Source organism: Corvus brachyrhynchos, unplaced genomic scaffold (assembly GCF_000691975.1).
Source record: "Corvus brachyrhynchos isolate BGI_N302 unplaced genomic scaffold, ASM69197v1 scaffold408, whole genome shotgun sequence".
In the NCBI taxonomy this organism is placed as follows: domain Eukaryota; kingdom Metazoa; phylum Chordata; class Aves; order Passeriformes; family Corvidae; genus Corvus; species Corvus brachyrhynchos.
This window is the reverse complement of record NW_008239759.1, coordinates 513,415-530,817: the sequence shown is the minus strand read 5'-3', so window position 1 is coordinate 530,817 and position 17,403 is coordinate 513,415. Positions and strand designations below refer to the sequence as shown.

Sequence of the window (17,403 nt, the reverse complement as noted above, 5' to 3'; positions counted from 1 at the left end):
CCAACAAACTAAATGGTGGCAGGGACAACTCGACTGCTGCATCAAGCCCCAGCTGGATGGAGGCTACCCTGCACCCACACCACAGGAGAAGGGCACAGGCTTCCTGCCCTACCTGTATCCATTCTCTGAACAAACAGTTTCATCCTCTGACCAAAGGTTTCTGCAAATAACCCACCTTTCCGGCACTTAAAATCATTGTTTGCACATCTTCAACTGCGTCTAAAGATCAGTGCTCCTGGGATACCAGGAAATCCACACTGATGTACTTAACTCCTCAAAGAGAGACTTAGAATACTACAATATGAGAGTAAAACTTTTCCTTTGCACTAAAGGAATGTAAGAAATATTATCAAAAAAGAGAGTCTAGTGTTAAAAAATAAATAACTAACAGGCAGGGGAATTTGTATAAATAGTCATAGCTCACTTGAAGTTAATGGACCTATGACAATTTACACTCACAATGGATATGGCCCGTGACTTTTGCTACCAGATGCTTACTGAGTGTAACAACAGACTCAAAAAGCAAGATTCCCTTACATTTAGCATCCTACATGGACAAATATTTCTTGTTTTTTATCTGAGAAGTAGTACCTCGCAAAATCCCTAAAAGAATTTACTGAAAGTTCCAATTACTGAACAGTTGTGTTGCATTTGATTTGAATATTTACCTACTAGTTACTAAAAAAGTACAATGTGAACTGAAAAATCCATATTCAATGCCTAAGACCAGTAAAAAATAACAGTTGATATTTATTCTACTGATTCTATTAGATTATGGATTAGTTCATATTACTCATTGGACCTGAGACAGCATTTTAAGCCTGCTAATAGAAAAAGCAACTAACTGAAATGTCATTAGTAGAAACACAGCTACCAATGGGCTTAGTGTTTGTGAGAAACTAAAGACATTGTTTGTCAAAGAGCAACTTGTAAACTTTACAACAACCTAATATTAAGGATATTGAAAATATTGCCAAGAATGATTATAAAATCAGCATTTTTAAACACAGAACTCAGTCTCCAAAGTCCGTCTCCAAAACATAGTCCAAATAATGTTTTAAACGTATATTCTAATGTTACTGTGGAAGGAGGATTCTTTTGCTACAAAATATTTTAAAATCATTTAAAAACAAGAAGGGGAGAGAACATCAGTAGGGTTTAACCATAGGTCTTCACTGAATCAGGACCGAAATTGGCCTCCTCAGTAGGCATTGCCTTAAGTGGGCATCAGCACTCTTAGCTGAGCTATGTCCTTGATAAAAGATACCACAATCAATTATTTAGGTGGATAAAACCAACAGAAAATGGTGCTGCCTTCCTTTCTTTCACACATTCATCCTCCATCACTCCTATACCATGAAAAACAGCCCTTACAGGCAAACATTTACAAGGAACAAACACATTAAACTGTGCCAGGTTGCTCATTGCACAACACTGAATGCTGCTTGGTATCATATTCATTCAGGTATTTATTATCATTTTGCATCTTTAGAGAAGTTTTCAGTGTACCAAAAATGCTGCCGTTCCCAAGTACAGCATATACAGAAGCATAGACATAGGTGGCAGGATTGCTTTTACTACAATAACCTGGGTAAAACAGACAAGGAAGCAAAACTAAACAAGGATGTCAATGTTCTGAATTTCTGTAAGAAACAGAGGGTTGTCCCTAGCTATACAACCAGCCACAATCCTCTTGATTAACACATGTAACTTCAAATAGATGATCTAATATTCTGCCAACAACATTCTAACTTCTGTCTACAAACTCTCTCTTTCAGTTTACTCAAAGGACATTTTTGTAAATTCTCCCTCTGCTTTCATAGGCGTTAGCAGGTTGGGATGAAACCTTGAAATCACATGGGTCAGCTGGCAATCCAAGGAAGGCTGAGTTTTGCTGAGTGTCAGATATTTTTAACAGAAACATGTCTGTTACAACCACGGTTGCTGAAAATTTGAAAAGAAAAACCTTCAGAAAACTAATTTCAACATATGGGAACACGAACCTGGCTATGCAGCATTCCAGCTTCTCACTCACCAAAGAAACCATTATGAGTTTTCTTCCCCACCCCTTTTTTTAAAGGCATGTTATCCCCCTCAGTGTGTTATGGCTGTCTAATAAATTGTCTTTCTCTGACATCTCCAAGGAAAGTGAGCAGAGGGCCCACAGACTCTGAAGAGCCTCTAACAAGCAGCTCCCTATTCCCTCTGCTGACAGAGGAAAGCAAAATTCTTAGCTGTTACCCTTCCTCATCCTGCCATGCCACCCTGAGTGAGTACACATAGGTCAGCTCCAAAACGGTCTTAGAAGATCCCACCAGCTGAAAATGTCATTATAATTGCTGCTGTATCAGGCATCAAGTGAAACTGGCAGGGGCCATCCTGGGCAGCTCAGAGAGGGCTCAGCAATGGGGCTGCTCGTGCCTTGAGTTCAGTGCAGAGGATCAGATGGCTCCACCTGGGTGGCTGGGCTTCAGCAAAGGAGGGATGTGACTGGCAGGGAAGAGCTAAGAGATCATGTTGGCTACCAGGGAAGATGGGAAAGCCATGCAGGAGAAGGAGCAAAGAACTTTGATGGCAGCAATGCTGAGGGAGGGGTGGGAAGGGATGTCTGGCCTCACCAAGGGGACTGGTCTGGGAATTGGGGTCACTTCTCACCCTGCACCACCACCTCCCACCAGCTGCTCTGACCTTGTCTAGTGTCATCTTCACCCAACTCTGTAAACGCCACGAGGGATAAGCTCAATATGGTAATTGTTTCTTTTAAAAAACACTTTAAGTTTTCAGGTAAATCATGATTTACCTACAGAAGCAGATTTTATGCACAAATAGGAATTTTTTATTATTGTTCAGTTGATTTAAATCCATTGACATAATTTTATATGTATGCCAGGAAGACAGGTAGGAAGTAAAGTCCTGAGAGAAAAGACTGTGAAAGCATGGTTGAAAATTGCCAGTTATAAAAATCCAAAGGGAAGGGGAGGTTAAAAGAGGGACACAGGATTAATTTAAAATAAAAATATGAAATCCCATGGAAGTGACTTAAGCTTTTCATTTTGGTTGTTTTTTCTTTTTTTTTTCTTTTCCTTGAATGAAGGGGAATATAAGCTTTCTAGAAAGTGCTTCCTGGGTTTTTATTAGAGGTTAAAAAGTTAAAATATTTTTGTAAAAAGAAATAAAGTCAAAAGTCATTATTAATTTTTTTTTTCTGAATTAAAAATGTTTTAACTGACCATGCCATTAATAATGTGATCATTTCTGGAAGAATATGAGCAAATGAAAAAGTGAAAATAACTGTACTGGCATTATTTTTTTTTTCTTTTTTCTTCTATTTTTTAAACAGAACAAAGGTGGCTTCTCTATCTCAGTTACCAGAGAGATTATATATCTGATAGCAGAGAGCTTTGTAAAACAGCTAGAAATGATCATAGCATCAGTTATAAATTGGCTACATAATTATATGACAAGTGTTCATCCTCAAAGTCTTTTGCAGAACACTTTTACTAAAACTACAGAAACAGCAAGTATATATGAATATATAATACTGAAGTGTCAGTTTTCCAGTTTTAAGGAAAAACTAGCATATTCCATCTATCTGAAAAACTTGCCGTCATCTAAATTATGTCTTTAAAAACAACTGACATTATGAAACTTTTGTTAGTTTCTCTGCTACTTTTTACAGATGCAGTATGAAGTAATTGTTGCAGAGTTTGTGAATAGTTCCAAATATTAGAGACTATTATCATAGCTTCTCTTTGATAGGGCTTATTTGAGATTAAATTTTTCACAGTCCAAAGATAATTTTTGCTCGTTTTTTTTGGTACTTTTAAGGAAATTTTTAGATGTTTCAGAAAGTAAGTCCTGGGAATTTTTTAATACTTCATTTCTCTTTAGAAAAGAAATAAATTAAAACCCTAAACAACAACACTACTGGGAGGAGCAGTCACTTGCTTGTGATGCTGTCATATTGTCTTGCTATTGAGCAGACAAGAATCTCGTTGGAACAGACTTTTGGCTGTTCCCATGAAACGCTGCCTGAATTTGTCTAGCTCTTTGTTTTTAAATGTAATTTCCACCTTAATGCACTTATCAGTCTAGTCTACTAGAAGTGTACCTGATACTCTCCAAATACTGTGTCTACTGCAGGCTTTGCACTGGTGTGTGACAAAATAAAACTGCTTGGCACTCATGGTTATCACCTAAGGTTAAGTGAGGCGCTGGTGTGAGGAGTTTGCGGAGGGCCTGGGAGGACAGGGACTGTGGAAGCAGGATGAAGAGGCAGGTCAGGGATGTGGCTACTACCAGGGGAGCATGTGTTCCCTCAAATCTGCAGCAAAACCTAATAATTTTTATGTCTTACCATTTCTTTCTGTTAATGGATGAGTAAGTATGTGTCTCCGCTTCTGGGCTGGTCTGTACTCTCTAGAGACAGCAGTCTATTATTAGTGCTATCCGCTTGTCATCTGGCTCCAGTGGCAGAGGTCTGGCTAGCTTGGCTAAGGAATCTAGAATTCACAAAATAATTTTGGTGTGTCATCATAATTTCACATAATAGGTTTGTTGGTTTTTTCCAAATTAGGAAAATTAGCTTTTTCTCCATAGGAAATTCTATGCCAGTTTCAATCAAGGCCTCTAAAGTTCTCAAAAATTAAAAATTAACAGACAGTCTTCTACTTCAGCCACTGGAAGAGGGTAGAAGTGAACAAACTTTGGCTCTGTAATTTCCCTTTTCTGGAGCTGGGATAAGAGCACCCTGATTCACCCAAAACTGCTGGGAGGCTGGGGTGTTCATCCAGCCTTGATATAATCCCAAAGGTAACTTCCCCTTACACTTCTTCCTTTGGACTTAAAATTAATTACCGAATGTTTATCAGACTGTATTTTCAAAGACTCCTCTCTTCTTTTACTTTCCTTTTTCCTGTGTATAACCAATTCATGCCTGATTGTCACATTTTTCCATTTAAATCTTTCCACAATATAATAGTGGATGCTGCATTGTTCCACAGGCAAAATAGCTCACATTCCAAAGTCAGAATTAATTTATTTTCAGATGCCACACACATGATGCTATGCAAACATCATTAGCTTGATACTTTGTGAGTAGCAATTGTACCAACACTACATCTCTGTAAATTAATGTAATCGAGTTTAACATTAATAAACTCTTCACTAATCAAAACATGTGAAAAATTCAATCAGGAGAACAAATGCTTCCCCAAGTTTAGAATTTCAGCATTTAGTTCTTAATGTTTAACAACTGAGATCCTGTATATACTGATATATCTGTCAGTCTCAACCACAGAGATTATAAAGGTACAGTGGTCACCTATTGCACATTCTTGATGGAGTGTCTGAGTCCTGAAACTATTGATTTTGTGTTACATTTTCGCTTTGCCCTCCATTCCTCAACCTAATATAAAAAAAATATGCATTTAAACTTCATTACACACTGAGGTTGTCTTTTCTACATTAATTACCAAGTGCAGTATGAAAATGCTACTTTGCAGCTATCTACAAATGAGCATCACCACAGCAGCTCCAACCTGAAAAAGTGACTACAGCTTCAGCTCTGGAACATGTCACACCTACAAGCATGCCTTAGCTTTAAGATTCAAATTCCTGCATAATTTAGCAGATCTTTGAGCTGAGAATATTTTTTTTTTTATGCAACGTAGCATTTTACGACTGGACTCAATGAACTTAAGGGTCTTTTCCTACCTAAATGATTCTATGGCTGGGGAGCAACTCTGCAGCAAGGGATCTGGGGGTGCTGGTGGGCAGCAGCTCAGTGTGAGTCAGCAGTGTGTGCCCGGGCAGCCAGGAGGGCAAACCCCATCCCGGCTGCATCAGACACGGCAGCACCAGCTGGGATCGGGATCATCCTGCTGGATGCTGCTGTGGTGCAGCCTCACCCTGAGTCCTCTGTGCTGTGCAGGGCCCCACAGTTTGAGAAGGATGGGAAGGTCCTTGAATGGTCATGGGGAGGAAACAGAACTGGCTGAAGGGCTGGAAACAGTACCATGAGGAGTGACTGAGGATTCTGGGCTTGGCTCCTCTTGGAGAGAAGGAGGCTGACAGGTGACCTCACTGCTCTCGATGGCTTCCTGAGAAGAGGAGAAGGAGAGGGAAGTGCTGGTCTCTTCTCCCTTGGGTCCAGCTAGAGTAAAGGTGTGAACGGTTCAAAGCTGCATCAGGGGAGATTCAGAATGGACATTAGGAAACATTTCCTTACCAAGAGGGTGGTCAAAGTTAAACAGGCTTCCCAAAGTGGTGGTCAATGCCCTGGGCCTGTCAGTGCTTTAAAAAGAGGCATTTGAACAATGCTCTTAATAATGGGCTTTAACTTTTGTCAACCCATGGAGTGGTCAGGAAGCTGGACTAAATGATCCTTGTAGGTCCCTGCCAACCGGAGCTACTGTATTGTATTGTATTGCACAGTATTGTATTTTATTGTATTGTACTGTATTTTATTCTAGTCTTTTCTCTTCTGTGTGTTTACTCCTCTACAAATTATTTGGCAATATGGAACTACTTTACTGTCATTGGGCAGGCAGAAAAATGGAGGTTTGTCAACATAATTTTGCAAAACTCAGTCAGATGAAAGTATAAGAATTTCTATCTCCAGGTCAGCCTGCTGAGCTTAGGAGACATTTCCCAGCTTGAGGGAAAGCGCGGTGAGGCAGGAGTGAAAATGCAAATTGAACAGCTAGGAAAGCTTGGGGTGGGGGGAAGTATGTGTATGTATGTGAATAAATATTTATAAAAACTATGATGATATACCGTTGTTTGTGTCACACCTAAAGTAATCCTTTTTCTCTACTATGTCATTATCAGAGTGAACAAAATGAGAAATGGGATTCCTATGATTAAGCTTTTCGAGGAGTATGAGAAACTGCTGATGACACATGCTTCTTGCAGCCTTACTTTTAGAGTTTACAACTCAAATACTTCATATTTTAGACTCAACAGAGCAGTACCAATTTAAAAGAGCAGATTTCCTTACTGAGTTTTGTTTCTTCTTTTTAAAAAGCAATCCCTTCCATCATTGTTAATCATATTCAGTTTTAAATAGAATTGTCCAAATATTATAGGTTTTTACCATCTGTTTGACTTTTTCACTAGATTAATTACATCTAGTTTGTTTGGCTCTTTAAAATAGAGAACATAATAATACAAAAGTAGGGAAAAACTAACCATAAAGCCATAAAATTGGAAAGGATGGTTTATGGTGTGGTGTTCCAGCATTATCTCATTTTGTTAAATTACCTACTTTTCATTAGAATGGTGTTCCTTTATCTTTGTGCCTAGCTGCAACATTCACCCTTTCCTTGTATGCACTTAGAGGCTATTCAGCATCCTAAGGCACTCTAATTAAACTCAATGTGGCATCAAATGCCTACAGGAAGTCTCAGGGACATATAACTGTCCTTTTGTAAGACATACAATAAATACTTTGAAAGCCATTTAAGCTACTGAACAAATGAGAGTAGGGGAGGGAGAGAGGGAAGAAGTAAAATCTAAACACACTAAATATTGCTGGTTATATCGGGGATGTCCAACAGCTGCAGCAGCTACTTGCCAAAAGCGCAAGGGCCATTACTACTTTGAATATCAATTTACATATATCCTTGAAGGGAATAACAAGTGTCTTACTTTGCTTGCAACTTCTTTGGTAGTTTAATACAAATTGTTTCTCTGAGCTGCTAAAACCTAGGCACCTGCTGCTAATCTGGAATTTGCTGTAAGAGGGCGTGTTGGGGTCACATATTTACAAAGAGCTGTAACTCACTCCTTGCCGTGTATTGCACAGCTTATGAGTCGCACCTTACAGCTCACCTGATACGACAGCCTAGGCTTTTTTGGCTATAAAAAACCTAACCACTGCTCTGCAGACCAGGAAGCAGGCTGTCCCAATACACAGGCTGTTAGTGAATTCTCACCCACAGAAAACATGAACTTCCTTAAATATTCAGATAGAAGATAAAGGTCGAAATTTTGAAAAAAGAACTCTTAGAAAAGAAAGTGTTTGTGTTCTTTGGTGTACTGCATGTTTGTAGCCCTACATATATGAATTACATTAGTATAATGCTTGATCCAACCCATTTAAAAGTATCTTGACAGTACTGCTAATCACAAGTGAGAAGATGCTACCTACATTTAACCTTAAGTTAGCTTAACCGTAAGAAATGTAACTAATTATTACTTTTTCCTAAAGTATTTAGAAACCTTGCCCAACTACAGGCCAAGTCCTGCAGGGTTGCTTTTTTTGTCTTTGCAACCAGTCTCTCTCAGTAAAGCAGTGCATCTGCATTAAACTTTAATTTACACAAGGGCATTTGATTTATACAGTAGCAAAAATAAGGTAAAGCTTTCCTGAAGATTTATTTTTAATCCCCTATGCATATGCATGGTTTCCTTTGTTTTTTGGGGGGGTTCTGAATAATATGGGTTAGTGAGCGTAACCGTTCAAAAAAGACTATCATCCTTTTTTCTTCCTAAATATTCCCTGTCAGTTTCTTTCTTCAGTTCTTCCCTTCCTCTAACAGAAAGGAAAAAAACCTACCACTTGTAATAGTTTCCCCAGATAACAAGTAGCAGGAATACAGACACTTGTGTCTACTCCAAGATGCTATGTATATTAGTTTAAATACATGTGACTTTTAAATGCATCAGCTTTGTAAGTACATTGAATTTATATTTCTATCACTAAATAATATAAAATGCATTAGATTGTTCATCATTTATTTACTTGTGATTAGAAAGCATTAAGTGGAAGATCAAAGCTCAAAAATAATGTCCTGTGGGAAGAAGTTGTGATCTGGTGTGGTGAAAAACAACCCAAAACAGTATTTCCACTGCTCTTTAATTCTGTCTTGAATTACACACATTCTGGAGTTTAAAATGAGAGGAAAAAAGTATTTTTTGAAATGCATGAGTAACATTAAGATGAAAAATTCAGGTTTTATTACAAGATAGACTGTCAGGTTCCTCTGAGTACACCCTACATCTCTGGGCAGAAGAGAGTATAAATTTTAGTTATATGTTAATTTGTGATGTTGTAAGCTTCCGAGCCTTTCTAGGCTGTATCCTACACAAATAGAGGAAAACTAAAAAATTGCACTCTAAAATAGATAAGAGAGAAAAAAATTAGTGCAACCTTGGTTTTAGTTCTGTCCTTCCTCCAAATTTCCTGTCTGGGCCTGAAAGACTGTCAAAGGACATTTAAAATTATGAAGTCAAAAGCAGATCTGAGATTGTGGATCAAAATCCCCTGAAAGGAGCCCCAAACTCACAGGATGGTGAAATACAACCTCCCCCTCAGCCTTGGGAGAAAAAAAGGAAACTGACACACAGAGGCTAGGAGGGAATTGCAGCATGTTCCAGCCAGATCCCCAAATTGGATTGTCAGGGAGTCAGGAAATCTGCCAAGACAAACACATGCTGTTTAATGTAGACCAGCTCAAGATAATCTGTGCCTCAGTTCCTCACTCATAAAACAGGATAACATTCCATGCTTTATGGGGAGAAGAATGTACCCGAAACATTTTGAAATAATCTGATCCTACAGCAGAGGAAGGCAAAAAAATCCCAAGATCCCCCATCTCCATTTGATGTACAAAACACGGAGTGACAAAGGTTAAACAACTCGCTGCAATCACACACAGAGACAGGAGTACAGTCAGAAATTGAATCCAGAACTCAGAAATGACAGTCCAGTGTTTTAATCACAAAATTCTTCTTTTTCCTTGATTAAAAGAGGAAATGAAAACACAAGTATGAGCTTATTCTGTAACTTCAACATATTACTACAAGCATCTTAGAAAAACATACATAGTTCAAATATGGTTGTCTCAGCCACATAAATATTTTGATGAAACAAAAGGCATGCATGTCATTCTGGAGGAAGCACACCATCAAACACCTGGTCCTTATGGGCCTGAATAAACACGGTAACTTCTGAGTTGAAACAACCTTGTATTGTTTTAAAAAAAATCTGTTTATGTGAATTTTAAGATAATCTTGTATAATTTACAAGATTAACAATGTTATCAGTGGCTAAACTACAGTGAGACCAAAGAAATTTGCCACACCACCTAAGGAAATGAGGAAGATACAAGTGGTGCTGCTATTTGATGGTAAGGAAAGCATTCTTTCTCTTTAGTGTGATCTTAGATACCTTTGTTTTGCCAGAGAGATTGAATTTACAGAACTATTTTCCCCATCAGCTACTGTCTTTTACCTGGAAGACCCCAGTCAGGGGCAGGGAAGTGGCCTGAGGGTGAAGTGCTCTGATGATCCACTCCTTTCTACCTTCTTTCCCAAGACCTTATATTCTCTTTTCCATCTTGTAATTACATGAAGATTCATCACATGATGAAAATACATTTGTTTCCATCATAAAAATATATGACTGCCCCTCACATCATGCAGAAATTTCCCTCTGGGGTCACAGAAAAAGTGTGCTTTGGGGTATGTAGACCATGGAGAATAAATTGCTCAGGAGCCCAGCCTCAGGGCTACCCACTGAAGTTTTAACACAGCCACATTACTGGATTTTAGACATTCTGTTTTCCACTGTTTGAAAGAAATGTTTTTTTCCCAACTACGACTGCTTCATCATTTTTCTTCAATGGACTGAATCTTCAAAAACTTACTGTTGTCCCAAACTACCTGAAAATCAGGCATGAGAACATGCAAATTTATTCTGAATAATTAATACCCCAAAAATTACTCCACGAGTAATGATCATTTCTACTTGGTGGCAGTGTTTCTTCTCACCCATTTCTCCTAAGCATCCAGCATACAGGCATCAAAGGCCGCAAACTGATAACTGATCTTAGTCAGAGTTCAATAAAACAGGGACTTCCCAAAGTTTCTTGGAAAACGCAGATCCCCTGCACAGGGCTCTGGAAAGAAATGTTCATCTCCTGGCATCCTGAGCAGATTGCAGTTTTTTTGGGAAAAGTGTAGTAGTGACAACAGAGATGTTTCTGAAACATCTGTCAAGAACTGAGCTTAAGGGCACTCCTTTCTGCCTGAATTCTGTGTGCCTTCCTCACTTCCACAAAGGCCTCACCAGCTTTTCCAGAAGCCCTTAAGAGCCAACAAACTGAATACTCAAATATTAGATATCTTCCATCCCAAGCTTGTTTCAAGGTGGCACGACTACAGTTAAACTGCTTCAAAACAGGGATTTTCCCAATGGGTAAAATTTAATCTAACCATTCAATTCAAAAGAAAAATGTATTAGACTAGAGAACACGCAGTCTTTTAGAATGGCATTATTTTCTAAGAGCAACACTTGTAGAAAGAAAGACAACTGTTTCTGCCCTTCTACTCTTAGACTCCAAGATATTAATGCCCATTTCTTTGTTTTAAATCATGGTAAAAAAAAGCATTCTCTGGTATTTGCCAAACTTTTATTTTATATTCATACGCTTGTATTTTTCTGAACAGATAGGATGTCTCTCTTTTGAGAGGCAAAACTAATAACAATAATGATACAAAAGGTAAAAGCATAATGCAGTGAAAGAAAGGATTGCTGGGCTACACTCTAGTAAAACAACCCTTTGGTAGCACAGTCCTCTGGGCAGCAAAGGCTAATCAGAGAATATCTTTTGGACTGTGTTTTGATTTTATTTCCTTTGTAAATTAATCTGTTTTGAAGTCTTTGATAACTTTAATAGTTTTAATAAACAGGATACATTGTAATTCCCCATTTCTACAGGAAAACCCCTAGAAATTTTTACAAACATGGATCTTAAGAGAAAATAAAGAGGTCTCCAAATAATCTGCAGCAATTTAAGACTACATATTTGGTTGAAAGTTTTTACATTTAGATTTTTATGAAAGCATCTCAACTTCATTACCTGAAGGTCAGGATGCTTTTTTGCACTGGCAAGTCTGACTGCGTAACACACATTTTCTCTCTGGCAATCTTTAATTGCAAATTAATTCTAGAAATTCGCAGCATGAACTGCATAAAAATACCTTGCTAGATGGTATCTACATAGGTAATGTTCCTTATCCCTTAATATTCATTAGGTATAATTTTAAACCAAGTTACAATGGCTTTATGTTTCAGGTTTCCACTGAAGCATGTCTTTTTTGAAGCACTAATACCAGCAGCAATAGGTCTCACATGGCTCAGTGCAAGGTTGCACTGTGCAGACAGCAAATGGAAAGAGTCTTTTGTTCCATGAGAGCTCCTTCCAAGCAGTTAGGTATTCTTTGGCCTTTTTCCACCCTTCCTCTTTTCTGGCTTTCAAAATGACCTGCATGGTTTTATACAAAATATTCAGTTTTTAAAAAATCTTAATCAGTTTCTCAAAGCAAAATAATTATACCACCAAAACATGGCATTTTATTTGAAGGACTGATTTTTTAAAAAATCAAAACAGAAATATGCGTGCAATGAGGCAAAGATTTCTAATCCCTGAAAGCTCTTGGGCCTCATATGATAAGACCCTCATGACTTCTCACTAGACCTTTGACCTGACCCTGTTTTTCTCAAGTTTCAGGTTACTCTTCAATCTAGTGGATATTAAAAAAAAAAAAAAATCTACCAGCAGTGTATTCTTCACCTTTTAATGGAAGGTCCAGAACAATGACATCACACTACTGCTTCCAAGACCAAAGGCACAAGACCCATTGTGAAGAGTCATAAGCCAAATGACAGGACTTCTTAATTTTTTTTTTTAGTTATTTCTTTCTTTATTTTAACTTAGGGTCAGAAACCAGCAAAGGTTGCATAGCAAAGCATTAAAAACCTAGGAAAAACCAGGATGGAAGATGTCTTGGGAGCCCTAATTTACTTCCACTTCAGGGAGGGAATATAATTAAGAACTACACATCACATACACAGTATTTTTTTTTTTTCACTCTGTCAGTTGAAATATTTTGTTTATGTTGGTATTTGTGAAATATTAACAAGATCATTCTCAGTACAGGAGAAGCACTTGGAAAATACTAGGGAAGCCAAAAGAAATATAATTAATTACTTGTTCCATAACAAAAGTGAATCAATGTAAAACTTGGTTCCCAGGTTTGTTGGTCTGACATAGGCCAGAAGAGAAAGGCCAAGGAGAATGTATCCCATGATAAACAAGAAGGACAAACTGGTGGTGAGACTGATACGGAGAAAGGTGAGGTATTTTACTTCTTTGCCTCAGTCTTCACGGCAGTCACCCTTCCCAGTAGTCTCAAATCCTTGCTCTTTGGTGTGGGTATGGGGGAGCAAATTCCCTCCCACTATACGTGAAGAGGAGGTTTGGGATCACTTGATGAAGCTGAATAGCCACAAGTCTATGGGACCTGATGAGATACATTCCAGAGTCCTGAGGGGTCTGGCTGATATTCTTGCCAAGACAATCTCCATCATATTTGAAAAGTCAAGGCAGTCAGGCAAACTCCCTGCTGACTGGAAAAAGGAAAAATCACTCCCATTTTTAAAAAGAGGAGAAAGGAAAATCTGAGGAACCACACACCGGTGAGCCTTACCTTTGTGTCTGGGAAGATCATGAAGCAGATCCTCCTGGAAGTTATGCCACAGCATATAAAAGACAATGAAGTCACTCAAGGCAGTCAGCATAACTTTACTAAGGGCAAATTGTGCCTGACCAACTGGGGGGCCTTTTGTGATGGAGTGACAGCAACGGCCAGTAAGAGAAGACAACAGACATCATCTATCTAGATTTCTGTAGGCCTTGATACCATCTCACATGACATCCTTATCTGCAAATTGGAGAGACATGGATTTGATGGACTATTCAGTAGATAGGAGACTGGCTGGATGGATGCAGCCAGAGAGTTGTGGTCTAAGGCTTTGTGTCCAGATGGAGGCCAGTGATGAGTGGTGCCCTCAGGGATTTCTCTTGGCACTGGTGTTCTTCAATATCCTCATCAATGACACAAACAGTGGGATCAAGAGCACCCTCAGCAAGTTTGAAGGTGACACGAAGATGAGCAGTGCCATTGGCACTACAAATGGACCTGGGCAAACTTGAGAAACGGGCCCACAAGAACCTCACAAAATCCTACAAATCCAAGTGCCAAGTGCTGCAGCAGGTTGGAGAAATCCCAGACATGAACAGACTGGGAGTTCAAGTCATTAAGAACACCCCTTGAAGAAGGACTTGGCAGTTCTTGTGGATGAAAATCTCGATGTGACCCAGCAGTGTGAGCTCTCATCCCAGGACAATTGCATCCTGGGCTGCATCCAAAGCAGCGTGTCCAGCAGAACAAGGGAGGGGATTCTACCACTCTATATGGCCCTCACGAGACTCCACCTAGAGTCCTGGGTCCAGCTCTGGGGTGCTCAGCACAACAAAAATGTACACTTCTTAGAGTGGGTCCAGAGGAGGCCATGAAGATGATCGGCGGGCTGGAGCACCTCTCCTGTGAAGACAGGCTGAGAGAGCTGGGGTTATTAAGCCCGGAGAAAGAGAAGGCTTTGGGGAGATCCCACTGTAGCCCTAAAGGGTTCTCATAAAAAGGAAGGAGGGGCACTTTTTATACTGGCAGATAGTGCAGGACTAAGGACAATGGCTTTAAACTGGAAAAGGGCAGGTTTCAATTAGATGTTAAAAAGAAATTCTTAGAGGGTGCTGAAGAGCTGCAACAGGTTTCCCTGAGAAGCTGTGGATACTTCACCCCTGCAAGTGTTCCAGGCCAGGCTGGGTGGGACTTTGAACAACCCGAAATAGTGTAAAGTGTCTCTGCCCATGGCAGGGGGGTTGGAACTGGGTGATTTTTACAGTCCCTTCCAATCCAGACCATTCTATGATTCTCTTTTCATCCTTATGACTGAACCAGCAAGTGAGCCCAGGCATATAACAAAAGTCATCAGATCACCACTCAAGTCAAAATGACACTAACAAACAGAGGTTTTGCCTAGCTACTCAACGACAGGATTCTAGTCTTGTTTTACCTGACTTTTCAACTTATAATAATATAACATGGGTAAATTTGCAACCACAGTAACCTAAGCATTTTACCCACTCATTTTTAAACATTCTTCCAGCCCATACTTGCCCTATAAACAATTACTGTTCCAACGTGACTTTGTAGTAATTTACTTGTTAAAAATATGAAATAAGCAGGCAGAATTTGCTCAAGAACAGTCAATCAAATCAAAACCCACTGTAACACAATGCTACCTTTGAAAAGGTTGCATCCATTCTGTGAATTTTTGATCAAATTAAGATATTTTTAGCAAGAACACTGTGGTTGCAGGCAGTGTTTATTGAGTTTATTAACTAAATTCTGACAGAAAAAAAGTAGTCAGAGTACATTAATTTTACGAAAAGTACTTACTGAAGATTGTGATTTGGGCTGTTTGTTGGACCTGCAAACATAAAACAAACAAGTATTGCTGACAAGTTAAGCTCAAGGACAACATCATAAAAAAAAGTCAATAGCAATCTAAAGGAAATTGTCTCTTTAAGGAAGGTTTGTCTCAAGATTCAAACAAAATCCTCTGCATTCCTGAACATAATTATATATTGTTATTTTCAAAGCCACAAATAAAAATCACATGAATCTACTATTTCCTCCAGCAGCAACTTGAATGGAAATAATTTTTGTTTATAAAATATCTTCCACCAAAATACCACAGGCAGTTAGATAAGGTGTTATCTAGGCACATCACTTACCTTTTAATAAGCCCCACCTGAGCCTTACTATCAGAATTTATGATGTGGCAAGGAGATGATCAACTTTTGTCACAGCAAAAACAAGGTTCAATACCCAGCACTTCACTTCAATACTCAATCACTACAAACTAAACTGTGGAATTAATTATTTACATTACAAAATTAGAAAACAAATTTAGAAAAACAAATTTAGAAAACAATGCATCTCCCATTTTTTCTTCCATTGCTCCAGAGACAAAACTAAATAAAAGGCTGACTTCCAGATTGGATGGTTAAGTCTAAAATATGCAATATAAGCACTTCTTGAAAGGTGTGATGTACCTTCAGGTGTCAAAGGACAGAATTTGAGGCCAGGCTTCACGTAGCAGTACAGAACTGAAATTCGCAAGGATGGGCCCAGAACCATGAACATCACACAGAAAACCTCTTCTCATTCTTCTCTTCAGGTTTTGGTTTTTTCACAGACTGAGTTCAGCAGTAGAGTGAAAACTCCAGGCCATGAAATATTACCTTTTTTTTTTTATACTTTTTTTTATACTTTATACTGGCACTTCTTCAATTTTTTCTTCACTGTGTATTTACAGACCTCTACATCTGTATTTACTTTCTTTTATTACCAGTAAAGGGGTATCAAGTTCAACTGAGAAGTTCTGTGCTGGGAGAGAGGCCCCAGGCACTGACTTTATTTTCTTTTGTGTTGAGAATTTTTCTTAAAACATTAAATTCATTTCTCATTATACTATGGTTAAAACTAATACCTAGTCTATAAATCAGTGTGAGTAGTTATAAAAGCCAGGAACTCACCGAGCCTGACAAACAAAACTCCTGTTGCAGTTATTGTCTTCATCCCATTTGAAGCCACACACTGGTAGTATCCTGTGTCTGTGGTATCCAGATCCTGGATTCTCAGACGTGAACCATAATCTGTTTTTCTGATGATGATCCGTCTTGGCTCCTGAACCACTGGAGCATCATTTTTTAGCCATTTGACATTCGGGGATGGATTTCCTGCTACCTTGCAGTGGAGGATTGCTGTTTGCCCCTGGACTACAGTGATATTGTTTACTGGTTCCAAGAAGGTCAGGAAGTAACCTAAGAGGATAAAAGGTCATAAAAGATCAAACTTTACTTGGGTTGTGGTAAAAGCCTGCTCAAAGGCACTTTTCTAAGAGAGAACCTTGGAAAAAAATTCAGTTTTCTTTCAAGCACTCAAAAAATACTCAATGAATGCAAATCACTGTCCTAAGAACACCATAGCAGCACACTCCAATTCGTTGTTTCGTTGCTGACTTCGTATTTGTGCGCAGGTAGGTATGCAGATTAGAAGGTCAATCATGAATTGATACCATTACACTCCTAACTGCCTATCTGGACACCTATTTTGAAGCAGTAGTACTTTTCTACCTCTGACATGCTAACACATACCTCAAATGCTGTTCTGTTCTAACAGCAAAATACACCCTCGTTCAATAAAAGAGTAATCCCACTTGTAGCCATTTTGGAATATCATCGTAATTTTACCACATAACCTTCTTACACGATTACAGATTTGTCTCAAAAAGAACTACAACTGGAAAAGTTACTTTTAGATATTAATTTGACTTGTCAGTTAATCAACAAAATCTTAAAATTAGTCTGATTTGGACAGGCTTATCTTATAATAAGTTTTAAAGATTATATGTATCACATTAAATTTAAAGAAATAATGTCTCAATTGCAGAAGTAACCTGTGACAGAGGGAACTCTTAAGCTA

General features: G+C 38.6%; 1 protein-coding gene across 1 annotated transcript in view; it reads right to left on the bottom strand.

Annotated features, from left to right (window-relative positions):
* The window catches only part of ROR2 (receptor tyrosine kinase like orphan receptor 2), a 115,276-nt gene that overhangs the window by 19,030 nt on the left and 78,843 nt on the right, over positions 1–17,403 (bottom strand). Inside the window, exons 3-4 of the mRNA XM_008640165.2 lie at positions 16,455–16,742; positions 15,313–15,343 (exon numbers count right to left, since the gene is read on the bottom strand). Coding sequence (XP_008638387.2) covers positions 15,313–15,343; positions 16,455–16,742 — 319 coding nt within the window. The remainder of the gene's footprint in view (positions 1–15,312; positions 15,344–16,454; positions 16,743–17,403) is intronic.